This window comes from Triturus cristatus, chromosome 4_1 (assembly GCF_964204655.1).
Source record: "Triturus cristatus chromosome 4_1, aTriCri1.1, whole genome shotgun sequence".
Classification (NCBI taxonomy): Eukaryota; Metazoa; Chordata; class Amphibia; order Caudata; family Salamandridae; genus Triturus; species Triturus cristatus.
Window position 1 is genome coordinate 745286999 of NC_140585.1, and position 19038 is coordinate 745306036.

The 19038-nt window shown below is 43.4% G+C and overlaps 1 protein-coding gene across 2 annotated transcripts in view; it reads right to left on the reverse strand.

Moving 5' to 3' along the window:
* The window catches only part of GLT8D2 (glycosyltransferase 8 domain containing 2), a 138445-nt gene that overhangs the window by 86465 nt on the left and 32942 nt on the right, over positions 1–19038 (reverse strand). For both annotated transcript variants that reach the window (XM_085653251.1, XM_085653252.1), the window contains exons 2-5: positions 11276–11356; positions 9589–9687; positions 4801–4957; positions 752–869 (exon numbers count right to left, since the gene is read on the reverse strand). In XM_085653251.1, coding sequence (XP_085509377.1) covers positions 752–869; positions 4801–4957; positions 9589–9687; positions 11276–11354 — 453 coding nt within the window. In that variant the 5' untranslated portion in view covers positions 11355–11356. The remainder of the gene's footprint in view (positions 1–751; positions 870–4800; positions 4958–9588; positions 9688–11275; positions 11357–19038) is intronic.

A 19038-nucleotide genomic window follows, 5' to 3' on the forward strand; every position in this document is an offset into this window, starting at 1 on the left:
TTGATATACAAGTATGACTCCTGACCTATAAGCAAATCATAAGGTTTGCTGACAAGTCAGGGCCTCTTAGAGGCCAATAAGGCAGAGTAACTCACATATGCTTGACTGGTAATGGACTGGATGCTCCCAAGATGTGTGGGACGGTGCCTACCTCATACTAAGCACATATGCAGATACGACTGTGGGCAATAAATCCTACGTACCCTGGGTCAGCTGAAAACATGGACACACAGGGAATTTGCACTAGTAACTGGACTAGCACCTTCTTATAACTAAAAAGATGCTAGTACAACACTGCTACCACTAGCTTGTCAGAGCTGGCAATAAAAAGTGCAAACAATGTACAATTGCGGTAACATTGCATGCAAAATGGGCACAAATACTATTCCACTAAATAGTTCTCATTATTAACCTCCACTGCTAAATCAGGCAGGTATTTTGGGCCCAATAATGCTGATTGCGTCTAAATGACGCTGCGACTGTGCACCTCATACGAAGGAACACAAACGTCAACTCTGGCGGGATTGCTTATCCTTTGAATCTATATGAATTATGTATTGCATGGCAACCTTTTCTTCATAATCACATATTTATATCAGGATTTTAACCATTGTTGGTAGGCAGCCATGTACACAAGTGTAATCCATGTGTCCCCTTTTCAAAATGGTGGTCATCAGAGACAATGCACCTATGTTAAAATTATGTTAAGAGGCCTACCTCCTATGAGACAAAATATATTGTTCATACTCACAGGCATGAGTAGCTCGGGGTTTGCAGCATCGGGGCGTATTTTCCCCTTGAGTACCATTGGATTGAATTCCACAATTTTGAACCGGATATTTTTCAGGGTGCTGTTTTCAATCCATTTTCTAAAAGAAAGAAATCCAATAAAAGTATTCCTCCACATTCTTAGTGCAAAGATAGCAGCTGTTGTACTATTGCCAAGACTTAAACTTCGAACAATTTCTCTGCCTCACCTTGGCAATACATTGTGTGTTAGACTGTACATACAGCACAAGGGACGAAATTCTCTTCAGTTCCTGGTTATCGACAAACGTTTATTGGGACTCCCACTAAAAACACTTACAAAGGGAATCAGGCCCCCACCCCAACAAGCCAAAAAATGAAAGCATGTTTTTAAAGAAGGTACTGATGGCTTTCCCCTCATGGATGTGTGCATGTGTTTTTGAAGGGAGGGCAGTGTCGGTGTGTGAGCTCGGCCAGTCATTGGGTCAGCATAGGATGCCACTGAACAAAACGACGGTTATGGTTTACTTTAATATCCGGTGCAGGGTGTTTATAACAAGAAATAAAATTATACATTTTAAAGCAAGTATGTCCAAGTTTTCTTCTAAACACAATACATTCAAGAGAACAAGTCCCAGACCGGTTCCACAAAAATTGTGTGTGGTGGGTTTGTGAGGAAGAAGATGACAATTAGGAGCCTAAATTCCATTGTATGTTGATACATAATAACCATAAGAGAAATAATTGCATAGAAGTGTAAGTGTCTGCCTAAAATTGTTTTGGTTTCGCCAAGGCAGTGCACGCATTGTCTTTTCGATACATTTTGTTTTCAAACAGTGGACTTGGAGGCCACCCAGTACTTGCCACTGGCTGGCTTCATTGTCATTGTCATTTCATTGCTTCTTATTGGTCAGCTGCCGTAGGCTTCTTTCTTCTTCGCGAGCTTGTCCTTCCCATGGAGTATGGCTGCTAACTTGTCTCCTCCCACTGCTTATATTTTTAGGTGCTACTGGTTCATTTGTATTTAAGCACTCTACGATAGTGCGATATTTTGAGCTGTCTCCCTCATGTGCTTGCCTCCCACCCGTCACACCTCTGCTGTTTGTCTGCTTGGCGCCACCCCGTCTCTCCCACCCTCCTTTGTTATTCGCTTGCATCAGCCCCCTCCAGCCTTTGTCTGACTGCTTGCCCCAGCCCCTGCCCACCATCCTACTATATAATCAGCTAGCCTCCAGTCTTCCCTCCCACCCTCCGTTGTCATCAGTTTACCCCAGTCCCTCCCTCTCACCCTCTGTAGTTGTCAGATTGCCCCTAGCCTCTCCCTCCCACATGTTGTCTCCCACTCTTGCAATAAACAACAAAAAGGGCTATGACACGGCAGCGCTGGCTGCGTTATTGTTTTCAACTTTAGCTATGTTGCACAGCAGTTATGCAGCTGTACAAGATTGCTAAAACAAATGACAAATCCAATAGCTGTCTTGTAGGGGAGCCCTATTGGCTTTGCCGGTGCTTTTTTTTTTAAAGAAGGGGGAAGTGTTGTTTATCGAGGCTCTTTCACCCCAATATTTCACTACAAATATCCACAAAATTATTCAAACACATTAGTGATACATTAATGTGAAACTCGATCAAATTGCTCTAGAATAAGTAAGAAACTGATACGACCAGAAAGAAGATACCAGTGTAACTACAATTACGGTCAAACTGTCTTTCAATAAATCATTAAGTTGCTTCCATGGAAGGCCTGGAATTGTCCACATTTCCATGCAATGGCATTTTAAATTAACATACGATGTGCCCACTATTTGAATGTAATGTATGCAAAACACCAATTTGTGCACCCACCAGCTACATGAAATCACACCAACATTACACACAAAATTGCATTCAAAATTAGCATTAAAATGTCCCAATCCAAATGAATAGCTTCCACAGTTTGCATAAGATTCCCAACACATACATGTCCACACCCTCTACATGGAATTAACCCGATAATTCCCGGATTTTCCTTCACGGTCACTATGAAATTGCCAATATGACACAAACGGTCCCACCAGTCACAATAAGTTGTTCCCATAGGTCATGACCCTGCTTCAACAATCAGAATGACATTGCCTCCGTAAAACAGCAAAATGGAAGCGGCTACAGGACAATAGAACAGCTCAGCTGACTAATGATTCCATGTTGTCGCATTACCTTGGAACCGTCTCCCTTATAATCTAGAAGCAGCTGCATCTCTCTTAATATTTAGAAAATCTTTCAAAACCTCGCTCTTTGTCCAGCAATACGACAACTGAGTTCCACGTCTCCCTTTCTCGCACAGCGCCAAGATGCCTCCGGGCACTTGTTGCGCTTAATAAAACCCATCATTCATTCATAAGTCAATGTGCAACGAGGTCATTTACCTGTGTATTGGGCTCAGGGAAGAAACATTTGAAATCATTCCTTCTCCATAGATCATGTGCAGTCCATCATTATGCACTTGCTCTTTCTCCGAATAGTACCCAACCGGACAGACTTAGTCAGCAGGTAACCAATTAACCCCCCGCTTGTGGGATAATCTACCAAGATACGGCGTGGCCCACATTTTCTTCCTTTCCCAACTCCCTTCCCTGGGTGCCCCTAGCACCTTCATGACACGTGTACCTAAGTGTTGCATCAGTGCTTCCCACACTGATCTCCACATGATATCCATCTACACATGATTGGACCTTCAATCTCTACTCTCCATGTACATTACAGGAAATCATTCCCTACATGGGGTCCTTGGTGGTCTCCTGCATGAATGCAATGCTTGTAGTCTCCCTATTGGCATTAACCTTCAAGCTAATATTGTAGGTAGTCTAAGGACACAGAATGTTCCTGTTGTCCTACCACGGCTCTGATGTCACACCTCCATGATAGAATGCCATACTGTCTGCATAGAACATTATGCCATGCCACAAGCCTCGTTTTATTCACTTTTTTCGGTCACTGCCCTTCTGATCATGTTCACCACCCATTCAAAATCTATCACTATATACCCTTAACGATCATAAAACTCTAAACTACCCTTCCAGTGATGTCGAGTGCTAGCAGAGATAGCACCAGACAAAGCATTGCTCAAGGCCATTAACGCCAACCTAGAACTCACATAGGTATATTGACCTTACTGTAGAATGGGATCGATATTAGAATTGGCGTATAGTGTTGTTTAATATGTCTATAGCAGAACGTATTATATTTTTGTATTCTCAAGCTGATACATTTCAGATCATTCCATTCCTCCACTGACTGCCCTTAATAGATGTAAAAGATACCTCAGCATGGATTTTACAAGGTTTGCAGTGATACACATTTCTGCCGGCACGTCCTAGGTTCATATTGTTACCAGTTGTTCACCTATGGAAAATGTTTGTCCTTACCACAGACATGCCATCCTTTATGCCTTACCATGGATGCCCAAGATGTTTCAAAATAACCACCAGTGCTCTCAATGGCTCAGGTCAAAGTGTATTAATCCTAGACATTACTGGGAATAGAGGGGCAGACAATGGTTGACCATTAATATTTTTGGCACATCGTAGTGTGTCTCGGTCTCCGAGGTCCTCATCTCTTGTAGTCCTCAGCCCTACTCTGTTGCAGCAGCACCTGTTTATTTTACTTGTGTTTTGTTCAATAGCATGAGCCTCACCTCCAGGTTAATAGTTCACTTTACACAAGAGCAGGTGCAAGTACAGAAAGATACTCTCATCAAAGATCAAATAGGAAAACCTGATAGGGCAATGCATGTTATGGGGCAGGGTTGAACTCTTTTTATAGACACAAAAAAGAAGCTAGGTTGAGTGTTTTGTACTCTGAATGTATTCAGTTAATGAATGATAATTCTGCACCCCATTGAACAGTTCACAGTCTCACTCTCTGCCACATAATATTTAAGTGCCCTGAATTTAGAGGGTAGGACCTCTAGATTAAATCAAGCACCAGAAGGAATAAAAGAGTGCAGTTAAATTTACTAGGGAGACCACATCCAAAAAACACGCCCATCTTAAGCAGTGACAACCTTTCCGTTACCTGATATGTGGAATTGTGTTCTTGAGTCCAACTAGGTAGAACACCACTCGGGCCTTTGTGTTACTGTAGATACTATTGATGGCTGCAACCGCTCCTCCCAATCTGCCTGCAGCGACACAGATAACCACAGGAATTTCATCCGATGCATCAACTGGGTCTAAGGGAAAACAGAAGAAGATGCAAATTATGACATGATGGAACCAGACCATCCTCATATAATGGCCTGCACAGCGTCTGAAAATAGCCGAATTACCCTACTGATTATTCCAGTAAAATGATTTATATTCACCAGCCGAACAAGCTTTTTTAGTTACAGAGTACCTGTGTTTTAGAACTATCTGCCAGTATTCCACAGCTAGGAACAGATCAGAACTAAAACTAGCCGGCCCCTTTCCACCTTAGAAAAGATTCCTTACTCAGTAATTTCAAAAACATTCTCCATTCGCCAAAACCCAGCACTAAAATATTCGTACAGAAGGCAGGACCTTGGGTTCCAGTGATCAATAATGCATTAATAATAGTGAGTGGAGATGGGCAATAAACAAATATTTTACTACATTCCATGTATATTTTTTGTCTGTATATTTTGTTTTCCAGAATAGTAGTAAATAACTAGACGATGGCGCTAAAGCAAATACATTTTTCATTTCTATACTAGAATTTATCGTCAATGCTTCTCTTAAAGATGCTCCTAAACCCAAGATCACTAGCAGTCTCCTTTGAGTTGTCCAAAGCTGCACTCATAGTCTGACCAGGCAGAATGGCTCCGTGAGTTCAACACTCCCCACTGATAAAAGGACAGTACCACCGAATGTCGACCCCCGGAATATCGTGATAGAAGAATATCATGAACAAAATATCGAGGGACAAAATATCGAAGGTAAGTGCATATAGGGAAGTATAGATTTATTATTCCTAACTCCACATATACGTCCCTTGAAGATATATGCGCTGCGTAGAACATTTATATGGAGTTAGGTAAAGAAACTCTAGACTTACTTACCTTTCGATATTTATTCAGATATTGTTTCCTTGATATTGTGTCCCATCGATATTACGTGGTCAATATTCAGGGTGCACAGCTGGTAAAAGCAGTTTTCTGAAAGTCATGAGTTGAAATATTCTGGCAAAGTAGACCTACCATTCCATCCTTTTAAGGTTTCTCAATTGAGTACTATAAATTGGATAATAGTAACATCTGTCACTCACGTGCTTAGAAACGGCATAGCAGTATAAGGTGCTACATAAACAAGTTATTATTAGACATTCTTCTTTAGATATTTATGTAACCTGTATCCAGGGGCCTTTCTAGCTTGGAAAGGGTGATTTTTCCATGTTCTTAGCAAGCAGCGGGTCCTCATGGCTCTTCTGAATGGAAAGTAGTGACCTCCTCTAGCATGGAAATTAAAGGGGGTGAATGACCATGGCAATGGCTCTCTGTACCTACATCTCCCAAAATAAACAGGACTACATAGTAACAAATACAGAGTGGTGGCCAACACCAAAATAAACATAAAAGAAAGGAATGATTCATAGTCCATGCAGGTGAAACAAAAAGTGGGTGTCTGTTCTTCTCCCGGACAGAATGCATCTACATTTACAGAGCGCGTCCCTTTGGCAGGTATAGTGAGACCCAGCAAAAATCAAGCAACCGCCCCCCCTCTAAACAGGTTAAATGAACAGTGCAGGAGCTTATACTACCAGACTACACATCCCAGAATCAGTGGGGCTCATCTGTGAAGAACCCAAAAGGTGAGGGAAGCTGGACCAGGCAAGAACGAAGGGTCTAGCTGGTCCGTTGTGTGGTCAAGGGAAAACAGGTTCTGAGTATGACAGCATCCTCTCTACTGACCTAAATACTAGAATCCCAGGGGTGTTCAGGGGATGTGTGTAAAGTCATGGAGGAGGGCCAGAGATCCTCTCATGGGGTATGTGGAATGGAGTTTTGGTTTGGCAAATACCAGACACATTACGAACTTTGATGTTCCTTGCGTTCAGTCCCCTATTAATCTACTCATAGATAGGGCGAGTATGAAATGGACCCTCACTTATCGAATATCTATTGTGGTGAAGTGCTTTTGCATTCGTTGAATTTACTGATAGGGACTATGTGGATATAGTTGCATGAGATTCCTATGTTTAAAGCAAATGGTATTATTTTAGAAATTAACATTTCTGCCTTAGCCATTAACATTTCTGCCTTAGCCACCCTGCCTGGGGAGCAAATTGTTCGTATTCCCCTGTGTATGGGAGGGTTTGGCCCCTCTCGTCTTCCACACCCGTTGTGTTACGAATCCTAATGATCCATGCCATAGGAACAGTCATTCAGCTATCTCATAGTCTCCTCCTAGGTTCTGATTGTCCCACCCCACACAGGTCTCCCACCAGTGCAAACCCTCTCCATCCAAGTCTGTCATCATCACCTGTCTCCTCCTTGTGAAAGTCTGGTAGTCTTATTAGCAGTATTTCTGGTATGTATGGCTTTACCATAACATATGCGTTATTGTTAAATCCATGGCACATCTCCTCTTGCATGTCATTTACAGCTGAGATTAGTACCCTGCTTCTTGGAGGCATGTGTGCATATTACCACTGACAGACCCTGCCATTATTGATTTAGTGCTTCTACCTTGATGTGTACGTACCTGTATCAATGTAAACTATATTCAGAATCATGATTTATAGAACTTTTAGGAGAAGTACAAAATGGGATCGATTTAAACCTATACACACCCGGGCACAGACATTCTGACAGACAGACACACTTACGCACAGACACACACAGATACACATGCATCCCTGTCAAATATCTTTAAAAAAGACATGGCTTGTCAAGGTTTGTTTCCAATAAGTAACTCTAAAGATACACTAAGAGAGGAGTGAACGTCCCAAATTTCTCTGAAAGCTGCCAGGTCACGTCTTAAATAGAGTGAGAGTTGGGATTGTTATACGGCACAGCGCCCCCTCCCTGTAGACGTGTTGACATCCCAGTCTTAGCTGGTAAACAATGGCATCACATCCGTTGCTCTTAGAAGGCTGGGAATAGCTTGAAGGCTAAATGGGCAATTTGTTCTGACACTAACATGTCTGCAAGCTGAAAGCAATGCCTAATGCTGGGTTTTTAATATATATTTTGTAATAGAAACATTGGCCTGCTTTAACTAACACTACTTTAAGATGTTACTTTGCATGCTACTGCAACATAAAAGCACAGTCATCTTAGCATGTAAATGCAAATAAACAATTGTTTTCTGTTTTGAACTCTTTTACGCGTGTGTTTTTAAACTTCTAAGGTTTAAAATGAAGTCTCTGTATAATGAACATCAGCCTGAGACGTATTTGAAGTCACCTAAAGCACGTGGCTACCATGGGAACTTGTTCAGACATGCAGTGCAGGGTTTTATATGGTTTACATGGTTTGTGTATTTGTACAGGAGGAAGAGGGAGAGGGCTAGCTGGAACTTTATTCAATATATCCCCCTAGTGAGGCTGATTAAAAAAGATTCAAGACTCAAAACCAAAGGTAGTGAAGGGACTATGCATTGCTCATGGAAACTTGTAAGTGGTGGGAAATCAAAGCATTGAGCAATACCTCGGCTTCAAGGTGAGAGCAGGAAGGTTGAGTGCAGGCCCGGTGTTTTCTAAAGGTAGGAAGTCTAAATGAAAGGCTGTTGTTGAACTTGAAGGATGCCCCTCACTTATCATTAAAATTCATTACTACAGGACTGCTGACTTAAAGGAAAAGACTCTTCAGAATCAATTTGGCAGCAACATTTTGGGAATGAGTGAAACTTGGAATGCGACAACCTGCTGCACAGAGAGCACGGCCTGGTGCAAGCTTCAGCATGCCAGTGATGTAAGTGATTGCATGGTAGGGGTTTCAAGATACGATATCTTCTGGATGCAAATGTCTTTGGTGTCAGACGGAGGGCAGTAACAATGTATGAGCAAACATTAATGCTCATTCGCACCAACTGCTGTGGAAGTGACCAAAGCTCTCCTGGACAGTGAGGAAGCTCCCGAACCAATGAAGCTTGATGAACGGCTGAGCACTCATCACACAGACTCTTTCATTATTTGGTCACCTCTTTGGAGCTGGTTGGTGTGTCTCGGGTCTACCATAAAAAATAATGCTTGCAATATGTTCTCATAAACAGCACAGTTGTTCACTATACAGACTCCCCAAGGGTAGCATCGGAAACCGCGATGTGGGATCCACAGAATGAAAAAGCTGGAGGGAGGGCAAACATCTCTAAAATGGCCATGGCAGTGAATGAGGTGGAAATTCCACACAAAACAATATGTTCAAAGAATGGTGTGGACTCTGGGGAAAAGGCGTCCTTGGGTTTGGGGATGTAAGGTTTGCCATAACAGCATTGCTGTGACAGATTAAGGCACAGCCTTCAGAAAGGATTGTTTGTCAGTGGGAGGCCATGGCCCAGAACGGGTGTGGACCATGGGTGCAGTTTACTGTGGAAGGGCAGGAGAGGAGGGATATATGTCAAGGGTTAGGTCTGGACCGTAAGGAAGAACAGCTGTCTGTCAATTTTGGATATTATGAGTCATGTCAGCTTGCTCTACCAAACTATGATGTCTGTACCGCCCCCTCTGGTGCCAGAATAAAATACATCATTGTGTGCAGCTCCCAATGGGCTGAAGAGCAAGGACAAGAACACAATTGGTGACATGAAAGAAGGAAACATGTTTGTGTAGGCAAGAGCACAGCAGAGGTCTGAAAGAGAAGGACACTTTATGATTTAAAGTACAAAGAAATAATAACCTACTTACCTGTTTTAGGCTGTGGTTCTGGGTCAGTGTAACTTGCTTTGGAATTATACCAGAACATGCCAAACATCAACACAATAAGAAACAGCAAAATCTGATTGACTGAAAGAAAGAAGGAGAGTGATGAAACTCAAGTATGACACACAGACATGTTGATGATTTCAGTCTGGTTATTTGAGTAATAACTTTTATTAGCTAGCTAACAAATGCCCCCTAAATTCCCGTCAAACTAACATTCACGTCTAGCTTTTGAGCTTGAGAGCTGAACTGAATTGAGTAACTGGGAGAATGTTGGTAGTTGGGAATGTCAGGATAATCCATGTGAAACATGGATTTTTTAATATCTTTTTAATTTTATTTCGTAGTTTTGTTGAGTAAGAACAATCCTATTTCAAATGCCAGATCACATAACATGTTTGTGGAATAAGGCCATGAGCATTAAAAAATTAACTTTTTCATTCACAACAGCCACAGGAATGAATAAATGACAGATCAGCTTTCATTATGGGTGACCCTGTGTTGGATACAATAATTATCACACCAGACAAATTCCGATACGGGGGTGTTCAGAAATTATGGGGTGCAATATTCATCGCCTATTTTGAGTTTTGCTTGCAAAAATGGGGCATACCATGTGGAGTTTGATGCTTAAGGCCACAAAAGCTGCAAGTCCTGGCATTTTTCCCCGGATACATTTTGCCCGGACATGCCAAACTTCACTTGGGGGAAATTGCAGGATTGTGATTGCCGCAAAACTCAGAATTCCAGTTTGTATGGGGTACCTGTAATGAGGTCGATCTGCGAAAATCAGCCTAAAAGGAGGGTCTCTTTGTTTCCAACTATATTTGTATAAAGTTCTAGCATTAACTCCGAGAAAATCCGGGTTATATGTTTGAACTTTAGACAAATAACGTTGGATACAGATACTTCTCATGGTTTGCGACTTGTTCTGCTTAAATTTCATACATTAACTCGGAGAAATTCCGAGCTATATGGTTGAATTTTAGTCACCTCACATGCAAAAAACAGGCGCTCGGCCTATCATGGCGGGGCCCCAGGTGGACAACTTTATTAACATGGTGAAGAGATATCAAAGATAGAAAGTAGATGTGCCAAACCTTCTCCCACAGCCCTAATCCCTGCGCCCTACAGGAACCAGTACCTTTACACTAAAGATGTTAGCACATCATGGTCTATCCAATAAACTTCAGGAATCATCCGTGTTTTTGTTCTTATGGACAATGTTTTGACTTGTGTTGGGCATTGAATCTTTATCAAGAGTGACCCACTAGAGTCTACTCTCAGGTCTCCGTGGTGGAGTCAGATGTTCCAGTTCTGTACATCCACCTTGCACTAAATGCTCCTATTAATTAAAGAAGCTTCATAACTAGTAAAAGCCACTAGTAAAGCTCAGCCTGCCGAGAGCCAATGAGGCTCACGATCTTGCTTTGACAGAACGACTCATGGAGCGCTCATTTTATTTTTGTGAAGTGTTACTAGTGGGTTTAGTAGAAGTGTTATGATCCATGCCCGGAACCTGGATACACTGTTATTCGACATCCAGAGGGTAAAAATCACTCCCTTTTAATAAAGCTTAAAGTAAAGCCTCTAGAGGAACATGAAAGGCATGAACTCAAGTTATGTCTATGAGCCCCCTCAAACCTAAGCAAGTCTGTCAGTGGCGACTTACCACGATTCCTGGAAATATAGCCCCAGAGGGTCATCCAAAGTGACATGAGTGGATACATGATGTACATGGCGCGTCGCATGTCTGTGGGGGAAGTAGACAGACGTCAAAATATCATCAGCTCCAATAGAAGCCCTGCTTTTAAAAGTGGAAAGATTGACAAATACAAATAAGGCCTCTAGTACATTTACAAAACAAGTTTTCAATAGACGTAAAGCTTACAATGCTGCTAACAACAACAAGGAAGGCATTTTAAAGTCTGACAGGGTCTTATGAAGTAGTGATATTGAGGTACCAAACTGCCACTGTGATGCGTTCAACTATGCAGGGTGGGCAGCTGATGCCGAGTGGTAGCTGAGTCCAGGCATACATGTTTGCACTTGGTCTACTGAGCACCTCTCTTGCTGTACACAACTCACCTGCAGTTACACATTGCAGCACAAATTGAACACATAACAAGAGGACTTAGACATATAGCAACAACTGTATTGCTTTTTCGAGCCTCCTTTGAATGAGCTGGTGGTTGTCAGAAAAGCGTGTGTTATAGTTAATGAAGAGAGCCTACCCTGCTGTACTTCTCTGTCAGTTGGCATTTCAGGCTGGAACTATGACTCAGCGTACCAAGTCTTTAGGAGGCATAGTAGTATGCATGGCTCCATGGTGCCACTCACTCACCACAGGACCAGAGCTGCTTCAGTCGAGTACACTGCAGCAAGGCATTTGGAGCAGAAGAAAACTGTCGTAAAAGAACAGCTGAACCACTACCGCCCAATAAAATTCGGACAAACAAACTGCTGACCTACTGTAAAATGAGTAAGGCTCTTAGATTTCAGATGACAATGTGTCTTGTGGTCTAATAGTCCTGACTATGACTTTGTGATTTGAAACACAATCTTGTTTGACGACGTCTAAGTAAGTAATAGGCTGAATACTCAAAAACATAATACAAGATCTATCTATCTATCAATCTATCAATCTATCTATCTATCTATCTATCTATCTATCTATCTATCTATCTATCTATCTATCTATCTATCTATCTATCTATCTATCTATCTATCTATCTATCTATCTATTTCGATACGGTAAGTGCAGGAAGGTCTCTTGGTGCTATTCAAGGAGGAACTTAAAGAAGAAGCACTGACACTGTCAGCATGGAATCTAACAGGCAATTTCTTTATCTTATAACCATGCTTTTAACTTATTTTACCCACAAAAATTAAACAGAAGATTTTTGAATCCTAAACAAAGAAAGAGCAACCTCCCCATCTAGCTTGACAAGAGGCAGGGACAGTGAAATACAAGTTGGTATTCAAGCAGAGATTTAGCCTTGAAGATGAAAGGCATTTGTAACCCTAATTCTAAGGGGCATACACAGGAAAGAAAACATTACTTCTTAAGTTTCTAAGTTGGAAAAAGCAAGATTTAACTATGGCTGAGATTTGGAATTCCGGGGAGATATGTGAACCAAGTATTACTTCTAGCTTTATCCCTCCCAACAGAGAAGGCCAAATGTGAGCTGGGGTTCACATTGTTTATGATTAGGAAGATGTTAGATATCCCTGGATTTAACCTTACACAATTTTCATGTACCTAACATTGGGTAGATTTTCAGGCCAGCTAGGGTGCAGAAGCGCCTAGCTGACTTGTCACCCGCCAGTCACTGACCTTATAGCAACTCACTCATTCCAACACTTGAACTCTATGCCACATTATCAGATCACCAAGTTATCGCCTTCCACTGTGCACTGCATAAGCCATAGCTCAGATACCTGTCTGAAAGTGAGTTCTACACTGAAAATGCCAGCATCAGTTTTTACCTTGACACTCCAGTCCTTTCTGGATCCTAAGGTAAACAGCGCAGCAATATTTGACATCCTGCCAGCAGAAGGATCTGCCATGATAAATCCCATTCAAAACATATCCCCAGAAGATATGGATAACATTATCACAAAATGAACAGAGGTTGCAGGTAACGCTTCAAAAAAGGCAATCTCCAAGATATCTAAAGCTTACATCCTACAAAGCGAGAATCAGTCACGCAAAACCACTTACCTGAAGTCTAACGTTGACCAAGATATAAATTGTGCTAACAAAGTACGAAACATAGGCCATGAAAACCTTCACCACACTATCCCCCATTGAAATGGGGAATGCAATTAAACATAATCAGGACATAAATTCATTCAATGTGTCTAATATACACCTGCAAGAACGCCTTCTGTTGTACTGTCAGGGAATGCAAAATGTACTAGGTGCTTGCACGCTAATGCAGATCTGAAGCCCCTGCCTGAGGTGTCCAGGAGAGGCAGACTGTTGGAGGGAAATATTAACTGAAATACATACGATGACAACGCATTGACTTGACATCGCCGTTCTGGTGGGACTTCAGGGATACATAAGGGAAATATCACTCCCAGCAAGATGCTGCACAACCCTTAGCTCTCTTTGCTGGCCATGCACAGGGTAGTGATGTGCTGGAGTCCAGGTCCCCTCCCTGCATTGGTCGACTAGGTCAGAAACTTGTGAGTTTCTGTAAAGACTCATCTGACACAGACACAACTGAACATCACTACATATTGTATTGGAACTTTTATATAACGCTTCATATCCCATTGTGGATTGCCAAAGCACATTATCAGATGGGTAGCACGCTACACAGTTGGGAAGTGTGTGGCTGACAGAGTGTTGTGTTTGTTCTGCTCCAGTGTGGGAAGCTTGTCGGTGTTGTCTGTGTGATTAGGAGCACTGCTGTCTTGTCTTTGACCGTGGCCCTCAGTGGTGTAAGGGAAGAGGAGGAAGCAAGAGAGATGGCTGTGCAAATTATGATTATCTTTAGTAACCATTCATAATTCACTCTGCAGTCACGTGTTATGATTTTTTTTGTTTTTCTTTTCAATCCATGTCCTATGCTGTTTGCAGAATGCAGGTCGGTCACCCCTGTGAAGGGTATAAGAGCCGGAGCGGAAGGGGAAGGCAGAGAGAGGAGGAAAGGGAGCGAGACGGAGATAAGTCTGGACCGTGTGCTCTACAGTCATTCTCTATGAGATTGACACCGAGATTTCTAGTATTTATACAACAACTAAATAATAGCCAGACCCGAGGTGCTAGTCTAAATGATAGTCCTCTAAGGTGCCAGGTATAGGTGGTAGATGTCTTCAGCTGCTATATGCCTGTCCATTTAGTTCCTGAATGGCTAGTTAAGATGGGGCAGTATTGGTTTTCTTATGATATAACGTGACCTACAGCAATGGTGGCCTGTTAATGGTATACCAGGATTCAGGGCCGGCTTTAGCACTGGTGGCGCCCGGTGCGAAATGACTTTTGGCGCACTCCAGGCCCCATGACCGCCTCCTCGGGTTCTCTCACTACCACCGGGCAAAAGTGCCCCTCATCCTTCAAACCATAAGATATTGCTAAACACACCACCCCCCCCTGAGTTCAGCGCCCCCCTCCACAGGTCAGCGCCTAGTACGGCCACACCGTTCAGACTACCCTAAAGCTGGCACTGCCAGGATTGCTGGCGTGCACATTTACTAAGCAGCCTGCACAGATAATGTCTGCACTGGTAGCACCTAGGTTATTAAGGGTCCCTAATCAGCCCCAAAGGGGTGTAAATTGTTAGGCCACCGGCACTAATCACAGCCAGCAGTGATAGCATTCAATGGAGGAGATATCTAAGGGGCTCATTACTATGGCAGACGGACTGCAGTCTGTCCACCATTGTCTCGGGGAGTGGGACCGGCCGCCTACAAGGCGGCAGTCCCACAGGGAGTATTAGGATGCAACCGCTACCATGGCGGTCGCACTCGTCATACTTTGCTTGCAAAAATGTGATGGCAGTGGTAACTTAGAACTGCCAGCACCTCTGTAAGGTCCAGGATTAGTGTAATATGTATAAATGAGTACAGTGAGCTCACATGGAATCACACTATGCCACCAAAATAGTGTAAATAATATATGAATACAAGAACTTGCACATATATATAAATGATTAAGCAATCCAGAGCACCACAAAGGTATATATGATCTCGCAATGTCCCAGTCATCCAAAGTCATCCAAACGATGAAACATGTGTCGGCTGTGCATATCGTCTTCTGACCTGCGTATCAACAGATTGTGGCTCGTTGATCTATATCAACAGACTTTGGCCCAGTGACTCATGTAACAACAAGTGTTAGATACAAATGTTTGAAAAAGATTAAAATTTGATCAGGGACATTGTCAGATCATATATACCTTTGTGGTGCTCTGGATTGCTTAGTCATACTTTGCATTGTGGTGAGTGCTGCTGGCTGCAGCACCCACCGCAATGCAAAAAAGGCACTGTTTACATAACCCTGCACTACGTGGCAGGCACAATGCGGTGCCTGCCACAGGGTGCAGGGAAATGAAGGGGGAGCACCTATGGTGCCGCCCAAAATCCCAAACAAAAGAGCCCATGATGAAGGGGTGCCCACTACGAGCCCCGGAACTCCATCCTCGCCAGCCTTTCCATGGCGGGTGAACTGCCATTGAAAGGCTGGCGGGGATGGACCATAATCCCAACAGGGGTGCCTGGTAGGCACTGCCACCATGTATGGGATTGTGAGGGCCTCCACAGCACTGGTGGGCTCAAGGAGCCCGCCGGATGTGTGGCGGTTGGAGTTTCCGACCGCCACGGACCCGCCCGCCATTATAATATGGCGGTGGAAAATGGCCTCACGATGGGGGTGAGCTTGCCACCGACAGCCTGTTGGTTGCGGGTTCACCGTCATCGTTATCAGCCCCAAAGTAATTTGGCCATCCCTGATAATCAGACTGCACTGAGAGGATCCGTGTGGGACTTTCTGAGACTTGTCATCCCTTTTGGTTAGAATGTCCTACACTGATAAGACTGGTTCGATTATCTTCAGTAGGAAGCTGTAGATAACACACAGATACAGTACACTTCTCTTCCATACTAGACTTACATCTTGGGTGATCACTATGATATCAATTACATTTCAACCCATCATCCATAGAATTGCTTTTGACAGACCCAAAACACTGCAACATTGACCATCAGTCGGGAAATGAGCATCTGGCCACAGTATGTAGCACATTGTCAAACGTATTTTATAGCCGTTAAAAGTGTAAAACTATCAAAAGGTACAAATGCAGGCGTCTAAAGGTGGCACGCACGTTTCCCCAAAAACTAAGAAAAAAGGACCCATCGCAACAAACAACAAAACAACATTTAAAAAAAGATTGAATGAGTAAAGGCAGTGATTGGCCTATCAGTCCTGGTACAGAAAATGACGTGCATATGTGCAAAAGCAAAATGCTGTCACATACAACTATGTATGTACTGTTATGATGTTTTAAAAGAAATCATGCGGCTTGACATAACTAAAGTTGTCTTTTGATCATAAATATAAATATAAATATATATATAAATATAAATATATATATTTATATTTATTATCAAAAGACAACTTTAGTTCTGCAAGAATAGATACGAACATATATAAAAAAATTACAAAATGCATATATATGTATATATATATATATATGGATATGTCGCACCGGCCAGAGGTGCGCTGGAGGCTCCGTTCTGCTAAGAGGCAGGAGTTTGGCTGGCACCCGCTGCTTGCAGCTTCTCTACGTTTCAAGGTATTGAAAAGACTCCTGCCCGCCTCGAGTTGCATGCCTAACCATGGACTGCTGCGTGGTGCAGCTTGTCATTGACGAGGAGGCAGGTTCACTGTAACCCTGGCTCACGGTCCGGCAGGCACACGCACAATGAGGTTGGAACGTCAAAGGGGACTGGAGGGAGATCGATAATTATTTTCCAGCAAAGACTTTTTACTCTTACACTCCGCACCTCCCAAGCAACACTCACCCAGTTACAGCATTCTGGGAGCTGTAGTTGTGGCAGAACTGCAGTGGCGTTGTAATCATGTGACCTCAGGACAGCGGACTTTCGCCAATGGGAGAGACTTTGAACTTTCAAAGGTGGGGGTGGAGTGACCCTTTGCACACAGCGGCATCTGAGGAAGGCCGTAAGGCCGAAATGCATTATGCACCAGCTGTTTTAAACAATTAAAGATTTTCCAACTGGTTCCCCCGAGTGGCCTCTACCTATTCTTCACGGAGTGGGCGTCTTTGGATATGTCGCACCGGCCAGAGGTGCGCTGGAGGCTCCGTTCTGCTAAGAGGCAGGAGTTTGGCTGGCACCCGCTGCTTGCAGCTTCTCTACGTTTCAAGGTATTGAAAAGACTCCTGCCCGCCTCGAGTTGCATGCCTAACCATGGACTGCTGCGTGGTGCAGCTTGTCATTGACGAGGAGGCAGGTTCACTGTAACCCTGGCTCACGGTCCGGCAGGCACACGCACAATGAGGTTGGAACGTCAAAGGGGACTGGAGGGAGATCGATAATTATTTTCCAGCAAAGACTTTTTACTCTTACACTCCGCACCTCCCAAGCGACACTCACCCAGTTACAGCATTCTGGGAGCTGTAGTTGTGGCAGAACTGCAGTGGCGTTGTAATCATGTGACCTCAGGACAGCGGACTTTCGCCAATGGGAGAGACTTTGAACTTTCAAAGGTGGGGGTGGAGTGACCCTTTGCACACAGCGGCATCTGAGGAAGGCCGTAAGGCCAAAATGCATTATGCACCAGCTGTTTTAAACAATTAAAGATTTTCCAACTGGTTCCCCCGAGTGGCCTCTACCTATTCTTCACGGAGTGGGCGTCTTTGGATACATATATATATATATATATTAATATATATATTAATATATATATATTATCTACTGGCGGTCGCCAGTAGATAGTTATAGTTACAACCTAGTTTCCATAGGAAATCCGCAACATTCTATTTGGAATAACTTTGGCGCCGGTTGACGAATCCTCGCAAAATTTTCAAAATAGGTGGGGCGCTCCGCTCCACTCCTACCCTGAAAGTCTCGGGGTGATTCGTCAAGCGGGGGCCGAGAAAAAGGGGGGGTCCCAAAACGCGTTTTCCCCATGCATTTTTCCATAGGACCTTTAGTCGAAGGTACAGCCCGAAAGGCTGAACAGAATTACGTGAAATTTGGCAGAGAGGTAGCCATAAGCTCAAGGAAGTGCCTTTTGAAGGTCTCGTGTAAATCTGTCCAGTATTTCCTGAGAAAATAGCATTTAAAAGCATATAAATATCTATACGCGCGCACCGTGCGCGCACGGTGTGCGCACCCTGCCGGGCGCGAGCGCAATTCTGATTGGTTGTTAGATGTCGGTAAACATTCGAATCGGTCGAAACCAGGAAGTGTCGGCCGCCATTTTGTCTCTCGCAGTCTGAGGGGGTGAAAAACAAAGGTGGAGAACGTGAAAAGGGGGCAGGGTGGACAGTTCCTGACCCCCTAGCCTTTGTCAGGGGGTCCCAGAAGGACCCCCAAGGGCAAAAAAAAGATTTTATTTTTTTTTCGAAAAATCGCGGAGTGCGCGCACTGTGCGCGCACGCTGAAAAAACACACGTAAACAATTTTTAAAAAAATGTTAACGGAAAATTAAGCGAGGTTCGCGCACCGTGCGCGCACGCTAAAAATCCCATAAAATATATAAAAAATACATACATAAGTTAGCATTTAAAAAACCTTTGAAATTCACTGAAAAAACCATAGGTTTCACACACGTTATAGTTACGAATTAGCATTTAAAAAACCTTGCAAGAGGGGAGGAGCCTAGCGCGCAACCAAGATGGCCGCGTAGGTGCGAGGCTCCCGAGGACCTCCGCGACCTCCTGCATAAATCCTGACAGA